Source organism: Lepus europaeus, chromosome 10 (assembly GCF_033115175.1).
Source record: "Lepus europaeus isolate LE1 chromosome 10, mLepTim1.pri, whole genome shotgun sequence".
NCBI lineage: Eukaryota > Metazoa > Chordata > Mammalia > Lagomorpha > Leporidae > Lepus > Lepus europaeus.
Window position 1 is genome coordinate 79,864,739 of NC_084836.1, and position 14,294 is coordinate 79,879,032.

Here is a 14,294-nt window from a genome sequence, read left to right on the forward strand (position 1 = left end):
TTTCCAGTTCTATTTGTTTTGGGGGATTTTTAGTATGGAAAAAGAGTAAGCAGGTTCATGATTCTACTGTCTTTTCATATTTAGACAGCTTTATAAGAAGAAACTAGACATACAGTTGGCATCAAAGGACTAAAGTAGGACAGATACATATACATCCAAATTTTGGTGACATATGTAGCCTCATTATAACAGTTTCCTAATAACATACTGTTGAACAATGTTGTGGGGTTCGTGAAATCTTCTTTGAAAACTACGCGGTTCAGAGCTAGACTATGTCATTCTGCACCCACTTCTCACGGTCTCCACCTGAGCTGATTACATGTTGAGATCTCAAGTATTTTTGGAAATGGCCCGTCTAACAAGCCAACCTTAGGAAACAGTAACTCCATCTGCTATTGAACTATTAAGAATTTTATATTCAGTGCTCCTTCTATGAAGCCTACCATGAGAAAAGTGTTAGGAAATGCTCCTGAGCCTGGACAATCAGGGACTCTTTTTCTTCCAAGACATAAGGAAAATGTAACTGGCTTTCTGAGTTAACCACTATGAAGCTTAGAACCAAGTCTGAGGCTCAATTATAAGAATTTGGTAGGTTTTATAGACCTGTCCACTTAACTATTTTATACCCATATCTTAACTTCCTACTCTTTTATAAGATCCTTATTTATAAGATCCTATTTTTTCTTAACATAATTCCTCCTGATTCTCTGTGTCAAAACATCTCCATGAGATAAAATTTGCTTGAACAGAATAAAGCTGGGTACTTGTATTCATCTATTACCTATGGAGTTAAATACAATCACATATTGTATATTGAATATCCAAAACATTGTTCATTTCTCCATTTAATAAGGGTAGAGAATAGATATCCTTGATAAAATCCATGAGCAGACAGTCTCTTTATATCACATAATTTTTTTTTCATGAGCACAGCACTTAACGCTTGCACCTACTAAACCTGGGTTTTAGATGAAGACGATTTCAGAGGGCACTGGAAACCCCAGGTTTCTTTTCAATCCTCCAGTGTCTTTGGAAAGCGATTTGTAAACCACCATTTCCGTTACCGTTTTAATCTCTGCAAATTGTTGGTAAGAGCTGCATCAAGGCAGTCTGTCACCAGTTATGTTCCTGATAGTAGTTCAGTCAATATGTACTACCACTGACTAAACAAATACTGCATTTAACAGAACCATCCCACTACCAGAGTATTTACAGAATAACATTGGTGAAATACTTTTCAGATTTTTCAGGGCATTTTTATAATTACAAGCACATAAAGTGTCAAAAGAATCTATTAATATTGCCTCATAAAATATTCCATTATCCAAATGCTAGAACTTATGTACATTAAATGTTAATACACCTTTCACAGTTCAAGATTTATTTCAATTGTGAACTTCAAACAGTTAAGTTTGGTTTCAAATTTTCTTTTTGTTACTGTGTAAATTTTTAAAAAATCATTTACCTATTGAGATTTGCCATTTTTTTTTTTAAATGTAGTCACTTTTTTTTTTTTTTTTTTTTTGAGGGAAAGAGACAGAGTGAGTTCCCAGGTGCTGGTTCATTTTCCAAACGCTAGGGAGCCAAGAATTCAATGCCGGTCTCCAGGCCATCAGTTGCCACCAGCCAGGGTGCTGAAATCCAGAGCAGAGTTTGGACTCCACACTGGGCACTCATACAGGATGTGGGTATCCCCAGCGGTGCCAAAGGCTGGCCCCGAGTTTTTACAGGTATCTGAGTTTTCTTTAATTGATTTTGGATATATGCATATTTTACATTAGAAGAGGTGATTTAACTCCAGATGTTCATACATTTCTGTTTTCTTGTTCTTGTTTTTATTTTAAACTGATACGCAACAACTGAACATCTTAAGAGGGTACCATGTAACATCTCAGTACATTTGTACCTTGTGCCATGTCCACCTCAGGGGGAAAATAACTATCTCTTCAACTACTTATCATCTCTTTTTGCTAACATCCAAAATTCCCTTGACTTTAAAACATACATGTATATATTCACACATGCACACACACATATATGTGTGTATATACGGTACATTATTGGTGCCTGCAGTCATCTGTGTAACACAACCCCAGCACTCCTCTCTCCAGACTGTAACTTGGTACTCACGAACCAACCTCCCCATCTACCCCTCCTCCCTCCTCTCTTCAGCCTCTGGTAGCCACCACACATTGTATTTTTTTTTCTTGTTTGCCTGCTGGACACTTACATGTTTTTAATGGCATGCCAATGATAAATTCATCCCTTTAAGCTGATGTTGACTTTCTCAAGCAATTTTTATTTCTCTGGATTAATATTTTGGGCTGAATTCCAGTGTTTTTTGGTAATTTTGTGAAACATCCATGATTTCTAAAAACAAGAGTTTGAATAGCCTTTTTAAAGATTAGCTCTACACAATTCCCTATAAAGTAAGAAGATCAAATTTTTTTTTATACTAAGCACTTCATTTCAAAACCTTTATAATATGTACTAGATTTGCGGACAAATCAGATCCCATTTTTAGTCCACTTCACAAGATGTATATTTTGGGACAATAATTATTCATTTTCAAGTCTATCTGAAAGATATGTTGTGATTTAAGACTCATTTTATGCATTTAAAAAAAATCGTATGAGACAACTGTTGTCAGGTTTTCCTTATGGTACTTACCGAATCAAGTAGATTAATAAAACTGCTTTACCTTAAGGTTTTTTTAAATGTAATTCATTGAATCAATAAACTGCTTAAAATGTGCCAAATTATTGATTTATGAGGCGAACAATAGTCTATTGCCTCCTTCTAAGCACAAGTCTCAACCCAGAATTCAGACAGATGAATATTACTATCTGTTAAGTATCTCAATATTAACAGTACGCAAGAACAAAAAGACTAAAAAGGGCAGATTATCTTCCAATTGCAATATTATCATAGTTATTTATTCTAAAATGTACATCATAAAACTTTAATAACAAACACAACTTAGTAATCAATTTACCAAGGCATCTAAAACTGAGTCCTTTCAAGTCATGGCAACAAATAAACCAATCACCTATTCAGATGTAAAAATGGATACCTTCTTTCATAATTACAAATTAGTTTATAAATGTACAGTGATACATACTTAATAGACTTGTATGAGAGAAAAAAAATCCTTACATTGAATCCACTGACCCTCTTAGATTTTAAAAATAAGAAAAAAAGTTATGAAAGTATGTATTTTTAAATGTTATATGTAGTCATCCTAATTAGATGAGTATGGAGTTATGGAGTTTAGAATAACTATTTCCCAACAAAAAATAACAGAAATATGGTTTTGTTTAAAACTCAAAGGACATTTTTTCTATAAAAAGTCATCATAGTCTAACATGCTTTAAACATTCTAGATAAGCAAGATATGCAAGGAAATTTATTATTCAGAAATAAAATATTATTTTAATATTACCATTGTTTTCCCCATATCATATACTACTTCCTCTAAAAACTAATTCTTAAAACACAGAAAAAATTCCATTGTCTACCTCAAGCTTACAACCTCAGGGTGAGAGAACTGTGACACACTGGAGAACTGTCATGTTTTTATTCATCTACTAGAGCGTAATAGCATTCTTGATACAGACTGAAAGCCAGTACGGCCACTAGGGCATGAAGGGACATTTCTTGTTTGTTTGGTTTTTTTTTTTTAGAAATCATTTAATTGAATCTCATTATGATGATGATTTAGAGAACAAGTATGCCTTTAACATTAACCAGTCATTCTCACATGGTACTAATAATCCTCTTCACCTACAATATATACTAGTTGGTCAGGAAATAGAAAACTATTTCTAACCTAAAATATCTGACTCTTAGGAAAAAGGAACTCAACATTGTTTAAGAATAGTTAAATTGCAAAGATTTTGCAATTTGTGAAAAAAAAAATGAAAAGATCACCATGCCACAGAGAAATAACAAAGTTAAGCAAATACAAGTGTAAAATTGTAAGAAATTTTAAATAATGGAAATAAACATTTAAAACAAAAAGCCTTCATGGGAACAAAAAAGAAGAACCAGATTTCACGATCTGGAAAAATTAGCAAAAAATTTTAAAACAATTCAGCTTTGTGTTTCAGCCATGTTTCTTCTTTATAACCTCAAAGTTTTCTGCAAAAATACTATCTTTGATGTTTCTCTATTCTTTCCCAACCGCAAAGATTATTTTGAAGCTAATCCCACAGCATGAGAGTTTTATTAATCAAATTATTTCACAACTATTTTAAACTAATCACAAGGGCAGCAAGTGTCTCGTTTCTAACAGGCACTTATGTTCTTGAGCGGCGAGCAGAAAGTTGTATTTTCAAACGCAGTTAGTCTTGGGGAGGGAATTCAGGACAGCACAGAAAACACTTCGCTCTCAGTGCTGCCTGGAACTCCACTTGAAAGACGGCACGTCAGAACCTTTCCCCACTCCTCCCGGGCTCCCTTGCAAGAGCTCTCTTGACAAGAGCAAACTCCTGCAGAATTCTGCCAAATGTTTTTGGCCCTGAGGTTAACCCAGCAAAGATTTTCAGCAAATGCCACATGTTTGTCAGAGAGCCAAGGGACCCTGCTGAATTTTTTTGTCTAAGAAAGAGTGTCTACTTCTGCCACAGCCTATTTAAATTTTTAGTGTTCAGTGCAATGTGTGAAACCAGAAAAACCTAAACTATAGGGAAGAAAAAAAAAAAAAAAAAAAAAAGGCAAGGTGCCAAATCCTACACAGCCTGCTCTGCCTTGGGTATAAAATGGCTCTCCCCAGAAGAACAGGGAGCACCCAGTGTCTCTTGACTGAGGAACTGGAAAGTTGGGGAGCTGGAGGGTAGAAGGAGGACCCTCTTTGCTCACTATATCCTCTTTGGGAGTATTTGCTTTTTTTTTTTTTATTTTTATTTTTTTAGATGCCCTCATTGTTTTTAGAGAAGAAAAATTCCTGAGAAATATCATTTCCTGTGAAATCCAGTTTAGTCAATAGTATGTAAGAATCTACTAAGTAGAAACTTCCATTCATAATCTGAGCTGACAATAATCTGATAAAATAAATAAGATAAAAGGCTTCAATGGGCTGACAGATTTTTAAAATGTGTGTCTGTATATAAATGTGAGTGTGCAGCCTCCACCCCTAGACTACATCTGTCTTCAGACTCTTCTACACAGTGTTTATGTCTAGAAAGAGACACAAATAATTAACAGGGAGAAATGATACAGATAGTAGCTATATTTTTTCTTTCCCTCAGAACTGTTCACCTCCAGTGCAGAAGTACTATTTGGCTCATTGTGTCCCTATGCAGTTAGAAAGTGATGCTCTGGGGAGAGAATTTTCAGATAGGATAAAGTGAGTATTTTTTAATACACAAGTCTTTCAGATGTAAACGGATTTATAGTAGGACCCAGTATCATTCAAAAGCGTCCAACCCCACAACAACTTGTTGTTGTTGCTGTGTAACGTGCAGTGTAACTAATTATAAGTTGCTGTATTAAAGTTCTATAAAGAAAATTTCCTGACATGAAAAGTACAGCCTGCAAACAGAGGAAGTAGTAATCACCCAGAAAACTGCAGTTGTAAACAATGTCTCAATTTGGAGAACTAATCAACATGGAGATGATGATAACAGTTTTGTTTCTGAAATACGTTTGACTTTGAAAAATGGTTCATAAGTGACTTTTCTTCACAAATGTCATCAACAGGGCTATTATATTTTTACTTACCTCGCTGTCTCTGATGAGAGCTTGACAAGATTTTCTATTTTTCACTTCAGCTAATAAATACATGCAAACAATACAATTTAAACTGAAAACTTTAAAGTCAAATTGGAGTTTTCAGAATGATCCCAGAAACTGCTTCCACATATAAGTGCTTCTTTGTGTATCATTGATTTTTTTTTTTTAATAAGGAGGCATCTCCATTGTTGGTGAAGATGAAGACCTAGCTCAAGTGTCTCAAGTTCTGGCAAGATGTGTAAAAGTAGCATCCTATTACAATGGTAGCAGTGCCAGTCTTGCTAAGTCAGTAGCCGGCATCTGTAAACAATTCAAATAATCTTGCAGTTTGCTCTGTTAGTATATATTTTACAGCATCACTCTACACACTTGTTTAGTTGTCACTTTCTTCCCATTGGGCACCACATGGTCTTTTCTGAACTAGAAAAGGCAGATTCTCTGCAAAACTATGGAAATGAACAAAACAGTGATTAACATTAAGCACACAGAGGACAACCCAAGCAAAGGCTGAAATCAAACAGAACAAGGAACAACATCACTGTACTTGCCTTCAAGATTTGTGCTGTCAGGTTAAACAGTTTCACAGACCCTTCTCTTTCTTCCAAAAAAAAAAAAAAAATCAACAAAGTCTTGCTTCACAAAGCACTCTCCTTGTTTTATTTTTTCTTCCTCCTGCTCCGTCGACAGAAAAATTTGAAGTTGGATCTTCATTTTTCCCTTTTTTTTTTTTTTTTTTACTGCAAAACTGTCTTTAAAATGTAGTGCCTGTGCTTTGCACACTTCTTTTGTTTTATTCTTTGTCTTGGTCAGCACTTGGCAGAGCTCACGTCTAAGTTCATGTTTCTTATGCAGGTAAATTAGCAAATCAGAGGATCAAAGTTTTTTTAAAAATCAACGTGTCTATGATTTCTTTTGAAAGAAACCACCCCCCTTTCACCTGATTTTTGCATCCTCCTTAGACAGGTCAATATTTTTCCAGTAACAACACAACATCAAAACAAAAAGACCCATGGCAAACCTCTAGATATATTTGGAATTTTTTTCTTTCTTTCTCCTCTTTTTGATCACGATCGTGACAGGAGACTAACTCTCAAATCCGATAGTGACTTTCAGCGAGAGAAGAGAAAGAAAGCAATAAAGACCTTAACAGGTGCAAACTGCACACACAGCATCTCAGCGCGCATCGACGTGTATCGTGTTTCCCCCTCTAGGCCCACAGGGGGTGAAAAACAGAATACTTACAAGGTAGCATCTGCGTTATGTGTCAGTGTCTCTCTCTGTGCGTGTGTTTTCTCTCCTCTTTGGATCTGGATACTTTGAGCTAATTTGGAAGTGTCCGTTTGGTTGCCCGCAAAATGAAGCTTAAGGGTCTAAAGATGCATAAATTAGGGAGCCCCACAATGGCAGAGGACGGTCATTGTACCTCTTCTCTTTATGCGCTCTTGTCGTGGGACCCAAGAGCCTTTTTTTTTTTTTTTTTTAACACTTTAGATGATGGAACAAGCGAAGGGCTGGTAGGGGGAAGAGGATGAGGAGAGCCAGGCACCCCCGCCCCCCGCCCCAAACTTAACATGTTCCCTCCTCCCCCAATGACCCCGGACTCGGCTACAAAGTCACTTTCGGGGAGAAAAAAAAAAAAAAAAAAGCGGGTCTGGACGGGGACAAGTGCGGTGTCCTCTACGTCCAGCCGCGCCGCGGGCCTCCGAGTGTGCGTGATCGCGTAAGGATGGAGAGGAGGCAAAGGGGGTGACTGTTCCCAGAAACGCTCAACGGCCCCCCGTTTTTTTAAAAAAAGATATATAGGTGTTTTTTTGCCTCCATGATGGGGAGGGGTGTGGGGGCGAGAGAAAAAAAATGTCAATGACCATTGTTTGCTCGTTTGGGATGTTGCTCCGCCCCCCGAGTCTGTCGTAAACCTGGCGCCGGACTAAAATAAACCCCAGATCCCGCAGCGCCGGGGGGCTCGCCGCGCCCGCGCCCGCCGACTCCGCGCCACAGGCGCCGCCGCCGCGGCGAGGAGCGAGCGGCCGCCGCGTCCCGCCCCGGGCGCCCCTCGCTGGCCGCCCGCCGAGCCATGTCGTTGAGCCCCAAGCACACGACGCCCTTCTCCGTGTCCGACATCCTGAGCCCCATCGAGGAGACCTACAAGAAGTTCGGCGGCGCCATGGACGGCGCGCCGCCCGGCCTGGGGGCGCCCCTGGGGGCCGCGGCCGCCGCCGCCTACCGCGCGCCGCCGCCCGGCCCCTCCTCACAGGCGGCGGCCGTGGCGGGCATGCAGCCGCCTCACGCCATGGCGGGCCACAACGCGGCGGCCGCGGCGGCCGCGGCGGCGGCAGCGGCGGCGGCGGCGGCCGCCAGCTACCACATGCCGCCCGCCGTCTCGCAGTTCCCTCACGGCGCCATGGGCGGCTACTGCAACGGCGGCCTGGGCAACATGAGCGAGCTGCCCGCCTACTCGGACGGCATGCGGGGCGGCGCGGCCGCCGCGGCCAGCGGCTGGTACGGCGCCAACGCGGACCCGCGCTACTCGTCAAGTGAGCGGGGCCAGGCGCGCGGGACTGCGGGCAGGCGGGCGGCGCGGGTGTTTCCCGCCACAGCCCGGGACGCGAGGGTGCAGGAGCCCTGGTCCCGGGCGCGCGCGGGTAGGCGGTCCTGGGCTCCGGGACGACGCGCGCGGTGGTGAGGGTGGTGAGGGTGGCCCTGGGGTCCCTGGGCGTGAGCTGGCGGTGTCCGGGACGCGCGGGGATCCCGCAGAGGGTCCGGGGTCCGGGGTGCGGGGAGCGGGAGGGGGGGCCCGCAGCTCACCGCGCGCCTCCTCCCCCAGTCTCCAGGTTCATGGGGCCGTCGGCGGGCGTGAACGTGGCCAGCATGGGGTCGCTGACGGGCATCGCGGACGCCGCCAAGTCGCTGGCGCCGCTGCACGCGGCTGCAGCGGCGGCGGCGGCGGCGGCGCCGCGCAGGAAGCGCCGCGTGCTCTTCTCGCAGGCGCAGGTGTACGAGCTGGAGCGGCGCTTCAAGCAGCAGAAGTACCTGTCGGCGCCCGAGCGCGAGCACCTGGCCAGCATGATCCACCTGACGCCCACGCAGGTCAAGATCTGGTTCCAGAACCACCGCTACAAGATGAAGCGGCAGGCCAAGGACAAGGCGGCGCAGCAGCTGCAGCAGGAGGGCGGCCTGGGTCCCCCGCCGCCGCCGCCGCCGTCGCCGCGCCGCGTGGCCGTGCCCGTGCTGGTGAAGGACGGCAAGCCGTGCCAGAACGGCGCGGGCACCCCGACGCCCGGCCAGGCCGGCCCGCAGCCGCCCGCCGCGACGCCGGCGCCCGAGCTCGAGGAGCTGTCCCCTAGCCCGCCCGCGCTGCACGGCCCCGGGGGCGGCCTGGCGGCCCTGGACGCGGCCGCGGGGGACTACGGCGGCGGCGGCGTGCTGGGCGCCAACCTGCTCTATGGCAGGACGTGGTGACGGCGCGGGCCCGCAGGGTACACAGACGGACGGGCCGAGTGCGGGGCGGGGGTAATGCGCGGAGGAAGCCGAGCCTGCGCGGCGCGCGGCGGGCGCGGACCGGCAAGTGCACCGACACGGGCAAGGCTCCGGGGCGCTTTGCAGGGGGTGGGGCGAGGGGCCGCAGCACGAAGCTGGGGGGACATCGGGCCCCGATGTCCTCCTTCCAGAAGTTCCCAAAGGAGGCCCTGAGCTGGCTGGGCCTGCCGTCCACCACGTTCCTAACCAAAGCTCCCAAGAGTTGGACACGTCGGAAACTTTGTCGGTGTTTGTATCCCTTTAAAGAAAACAAAGCAAAACAAACTATCAACCCAGCTTTAACACGGAGTCCTCTCCGAAGTGGAATTTTATCTCGGGAGATTAATAACCGAAAGGCCCCCGGCCCCGCCTCCGCAAGTGCAATTGCTTTCTTGTTTGCGTGAAAGTCCATTGAATCGCAGCCTAAGGTCGGCGCGCGCAGAGCCAAGTGAGTGCGGGGCGTTTGCTGCCTTTCGGGTCCCGGAGCGAAGGAATGAAACTCAAACTATGGACTGTGTGGATCGAGATAGCTTTTAAAGTCGATGCTGATTTCCGAATGTGTTGGTTATTATTTGGCAAATGAATGTTTGTGTATTAACCTGCAAGAAGATTTTACCCCTAAGATGCAGCTCGCCACAAGGAAAGAAGAAAAAAAAAAGGAGTTGTAATGACTTTTTATATGGAATCTAGCCCCCCTCCCCAATCCACTGACAAAATAAATGCTCCCCGTCTTTCTGTTGATATGGTATTCACTCTCTCTGAGGTATTTTCTTGTCTGGATCTGAATACCTTGATGAAGTGCTAGAACAAGCAAGTGAAATGGCTAAAATCGACATCAACTAATCTGTCTTTCAAAGCATGCCAAGGAGAAAGAATGAGGTGACTTACTGAATTGTTATCACGATGTAAAGAATAAAAATATTTATAATTTTTCCATCATGTTTAGGATTTAATAGGAGTTGCACCGATTTTGTTGGTGTTTATTGTACAGAAAATGTATTTACTCTTTAATATGCCGATTTATATTTCCTATGTTTGAAATGGATATTTAAATATAACTTAAAAGAACCTTAAGTACTTTTTTCTAAAAGTCAAGTGGTCATTTCTTTTTCATTAACTGTACAGAGTTCTGTGCCTTTCATGTTTTTTTTTTTTTTTACACTGGTTGGCTTGCTGTGACAACACAACTCGATTTAGTCATTTAAATAACTGACATTGGAGTAGAATTGCTGAAAACAGCTGAGGAATGTGAGCTTATACAATTAATGCAAATCCAATAACATGGACACAGTGAAGTTTTAGAACTACAGTTTGGGGTTGAAAATTTTATTTCACTTCCCTGAGCAGTTTTCTGAATGCAAAGTGAATCCATAGGAAGGTGTTTTGGAAGTTAAGCCTGCATTTTCTCTGAGCTGTATTTTGTATAATAAACTTAAAAAAAAAAAAACTCACTTTTTCACAGAGTGTGGAAAAAGAGTGTGAATGCATTTTTGAACAATGACATTTAATTTGAAAACCATTTTACACAAAGAGAAGTAATCTGAGCAAATTCGTATAAAAATGGTGCACTACATCTCAACTCATGCTGTACTTTAGAAATGGCAACCATACTTGAAAAAATTTCAAAGTATGCCAGATTTCAAAATGCTCTAACACCAAATGTCAAATTACTTGTTTAGATAAGTTGCATACCACCATAATTGTACCAGAATTCTGAAATTTCATTTCTAGAAAGGTGGTTTAAACATCCACATGGTTTACAGTAATCTTTTTACAGCCCAGTACCTACAAAAACGATAGCTTATGATCTAGAGGCTCCATGTAATATATTTTTTAGAAAATAAAAAATTCATGGATAGTTTTTCCTTGGTAATCATTTCCAGAACACGGAATCCTTTAGTTTGATGAATTTAACTATCAAAAATAATAGCGTCATTAGGAAGAAACACCTTTTTATACAATGTTTTTGAAGGTGTAATTGGTGTAGACTCGTCTTTTTCTTTTCAGCATTGCTGTGAGTAGTGTACAGTCCCAGGCAGATGTAATTGATGCAGAGTTAGCATTCTGTACCCACTGAGTTTATGCATGCACATCCTGAAATTCGGAATAGGTCTGAATCCTGAAGCATTGAAATAAAGGTTTTTATTATAAAATTCCACCTTCCGACTAATGCAAAGCGAGAGCTTTTTTTCTTTTGCAGTCAGTGCTCTGCAGATCTTTTATAAAAACACGAATGGCCGGACTAGGTGAAACTCATTAACTGAAGAGGAGGATAAGTGTCTCCACGCCAAGAGGGAGGACTGGCGCAGGGTCTGAGCAGAACAAAGCCCCCTCAAAGTTCAGCAGATGCCACAGCAAGCCTTGGCTTCTGCAAGGCTAACTGCAGTGTGACAGCTTCCTACATGTCTGATGTCTAACTTCTCTTTTCCAACTGAGGCCGGCAAACCAAAACCCAGGATCAAGGTTGGGAAGAAGAGCAGCAAGGACTGCAGGTACTCTGCAGTCGGCGGCTCTGGGTTGTAAGTTGTGAATTGTAGCGTGTGTGTGCGCGTGTGAGAGAGAGAGAAAGAGAGCGAGAGAGCAATTTTAAAGGACACAAGAGGGCTAATTTGTATATGGAAGGGTGGGGGGTGTAACCCAATTGCTTTCTATTTAAGGCTCTGCTTAGAACTAAAACCTGACCATCACAAGTCCACAGACTTCTATCAACACAGATGTTGTGTTCAAACTCTTCTGCTAGTGACTGTTTACTTTCAATTTAAAGCAAATCAGAGACTCAATCCTGTTCAGTAAATACAAGCACCTTCCATGGTCTTGCTTTGTTAACTGCATTGAATACTGATGATGGTGAAAGACTTAAATTTGTGAACCGTAAGTATAAAAAGACCACACCAATTGCATTTCTAGATGTGAATTTGTGCGTTAAGAGAAATAATACGTTCTGTAGTGGCCACAGAAGTTTCGGATGCAATTCAAAGCCCGGACGATATTCTCCTGCTGTTGAACACGAGGCTAACTTGTGGGTGAAATCTTGTGCGTTAATTATTTGGGTGCCGGTTTTTTGAAACATGGTTACATGCCATCCCCAAACCCAGTGAGACAGGGAACTGAGATACATTTTATAAACCATCAAGTAGCCTGCTGCTGCTAGTGTGTTTCCCGAAGCATCTGGAGGAGGTTCAAAGAGCCCCAGACTGTAAACTGCGCACACATTCAGTCACCGAGATGACTCCGTGAGTCCAAGATCGCGTTTCAAATCATATTTTTAAGTTGAGAAGTCATGGAAGTTTCTGGAAGAGGCTTTTGGGCTTTACCTGGTTTTGTCCAAGAAAAGTTGAGCAGCAATTTAACGGCAAATGCCATGTAACTTCTTATCTCAGTCATTGCTTAGGTGACTTCCAATAAAACCCTAACCACCAAGGTTGCCTAAACTGAAGTTAGGCTAACTATTTTTGGCAGTAGTGAGCAGCTCCCGTCCCACTGCACACAGTGGCCCTCATTGCATAGTTACTACGGCAGTGGGAAACCAGGCACGCGGGCATTCAGAGTCGGGGGCGGGCTGGGGCTGGGGGGAATCCATCGAGAATCGGCGGTTTGTGAGTTCATCCATTCGTTGACGGCGCAGTCGGTCACCAGCAGAGCCTGGCTTCGGGAGAGTCGGCTCCCCGAGCCTTCTGGGTGAGCCGCGGCCGCCACTCTGCCCGCGGAGAAGTTGATTGCCCGGGAGCGTCTAGAAGTGACGTAAACTCGGTCATTTTCAGACTTCGAACTTCATAACGGTAGCCTGGGAAGGAAGTCCGCGTCCGCTAATTCCTTGCAGCCTTTGTACAGGCAGTTGAGACAATGCCACCGGGCGCGTTGAGGAGCGGCGCCGCATCCAGGGAACGGAGCGAGGATGCTGCCCACAATGCCGCCCCAGAGGTTCCAGGTCCGAGCTCGCCCGCCTCCGTGCGCGGGGCTCCCGGGCAGCCTGGCGGGGTCTGCGGAGCAGGTGCGGCGCCCGCACGCGAGCCCCGGGCGAGGCGCAGGGGAGACCGTGGCGCCGGAGCCCCACGTGCGCCGAGGGCCGAGCGCTTCCCGTCCCCACAGGGCGAGGACCTGGGCCTGTGACTCCCGAGAAGCAGCCAGTCGGCCCGTGCCGCCTTGCTCGGTCGCCGTCACCATCCATCCCGCCCCCGCGCACCTGACCGCCCCGGCTCCCCGCATCACCCAATTCGCCTTTGTAAACCTGAATGGCAACTAATCCCGGGGTGGAGGCGGTCTTGGACTTCAGTCCCTCACCTCTTTTGATCGTTTGCTGCTCTCGCCGGCCCCCAGTGTCACAGTACTCAAGCTGTTTCTGGTGCTGAGATTTGAGAAAAAATCCTTAACGTGCGAGCTGAGTGGATGGGAGATGTGGTCTATTTAAAGATAATATGAACTACCGGGAACTGCCTGCTTAATTTGACATCAGAATTCGAAGGAGACGTATAGGTGGACACAGTATGGACTTGAAGCTCTGGAAAGCATTTTACTTGTCAAACAAACGGGGCATTGTTTCTGGAAGATGCCAATGCCCGGACAAGCTGGAGAGAGATGGAGGACGGAGGGACCAGCCAGCCACCTGTTCGCAGAGGCAATCTCATGCTGTCACTCATCATTCAGGCAGTTCTGCCTAGACACTTTCACCACGCTTCGAATATTGTCAAAAACTGAGTTTCAGTCAGTCTCGTGGTAGCTTATAAAACTAAAGGTTTGAGAAAATATGAAGGGTACAGGTGTGGGTTGGGTACCTTTGATTCTAGACACAGGACAATTACGGGCTCTTCTAGACCATGCAATAATTAGGTGGCTATGCATTTTTAATATTTGGAAGATAAATTAAGAGAAACTGAACAACACAAGGCATTATCACTCTAGAGTGAAGTTAATTTATAACGGTTGTGGGGGTGACTCCTAATGGGGACTCTTTGTCTCCACAATAAAGGCTCCTGCTCCATTCACATCACCACTAGCAATGAACTCAACAGCCTCAAAATACCTTCCTACTCAAGGTTAAGGTGGGG

The 14,294-nt window shown here is 44.4% G+C and overlaps 1 protein-coding gene across 1 annotated transcript; it reads left to right on the top strand.

Annotated features, from left to right (window-relative positions):
* The first annotated feature begins 7,792 nt into the window (after window positions 1-7,792).
* On the top strand, window positions 7,793-9,192 carry NKX2-4 (NK2 homeobox 4). Its single transcript, XM_062202249.1, has 2 exons — window positions 7,793-8,267; window positions 8,558-9,192. The coding sequence occupies exons 1-2, from the start codon at window positions 7,808-7,810 to the stop codon at window positions 9,190-9,192; spliced, it is 1,095 nt and encodes a 364-aa protein (XP_062058233.1). The 5' UTR covers window positions 7,793-7,807.
* The last annotated feature ends 5,102 nt before the right edge of the window (window positions 9,193-14,294 follow it).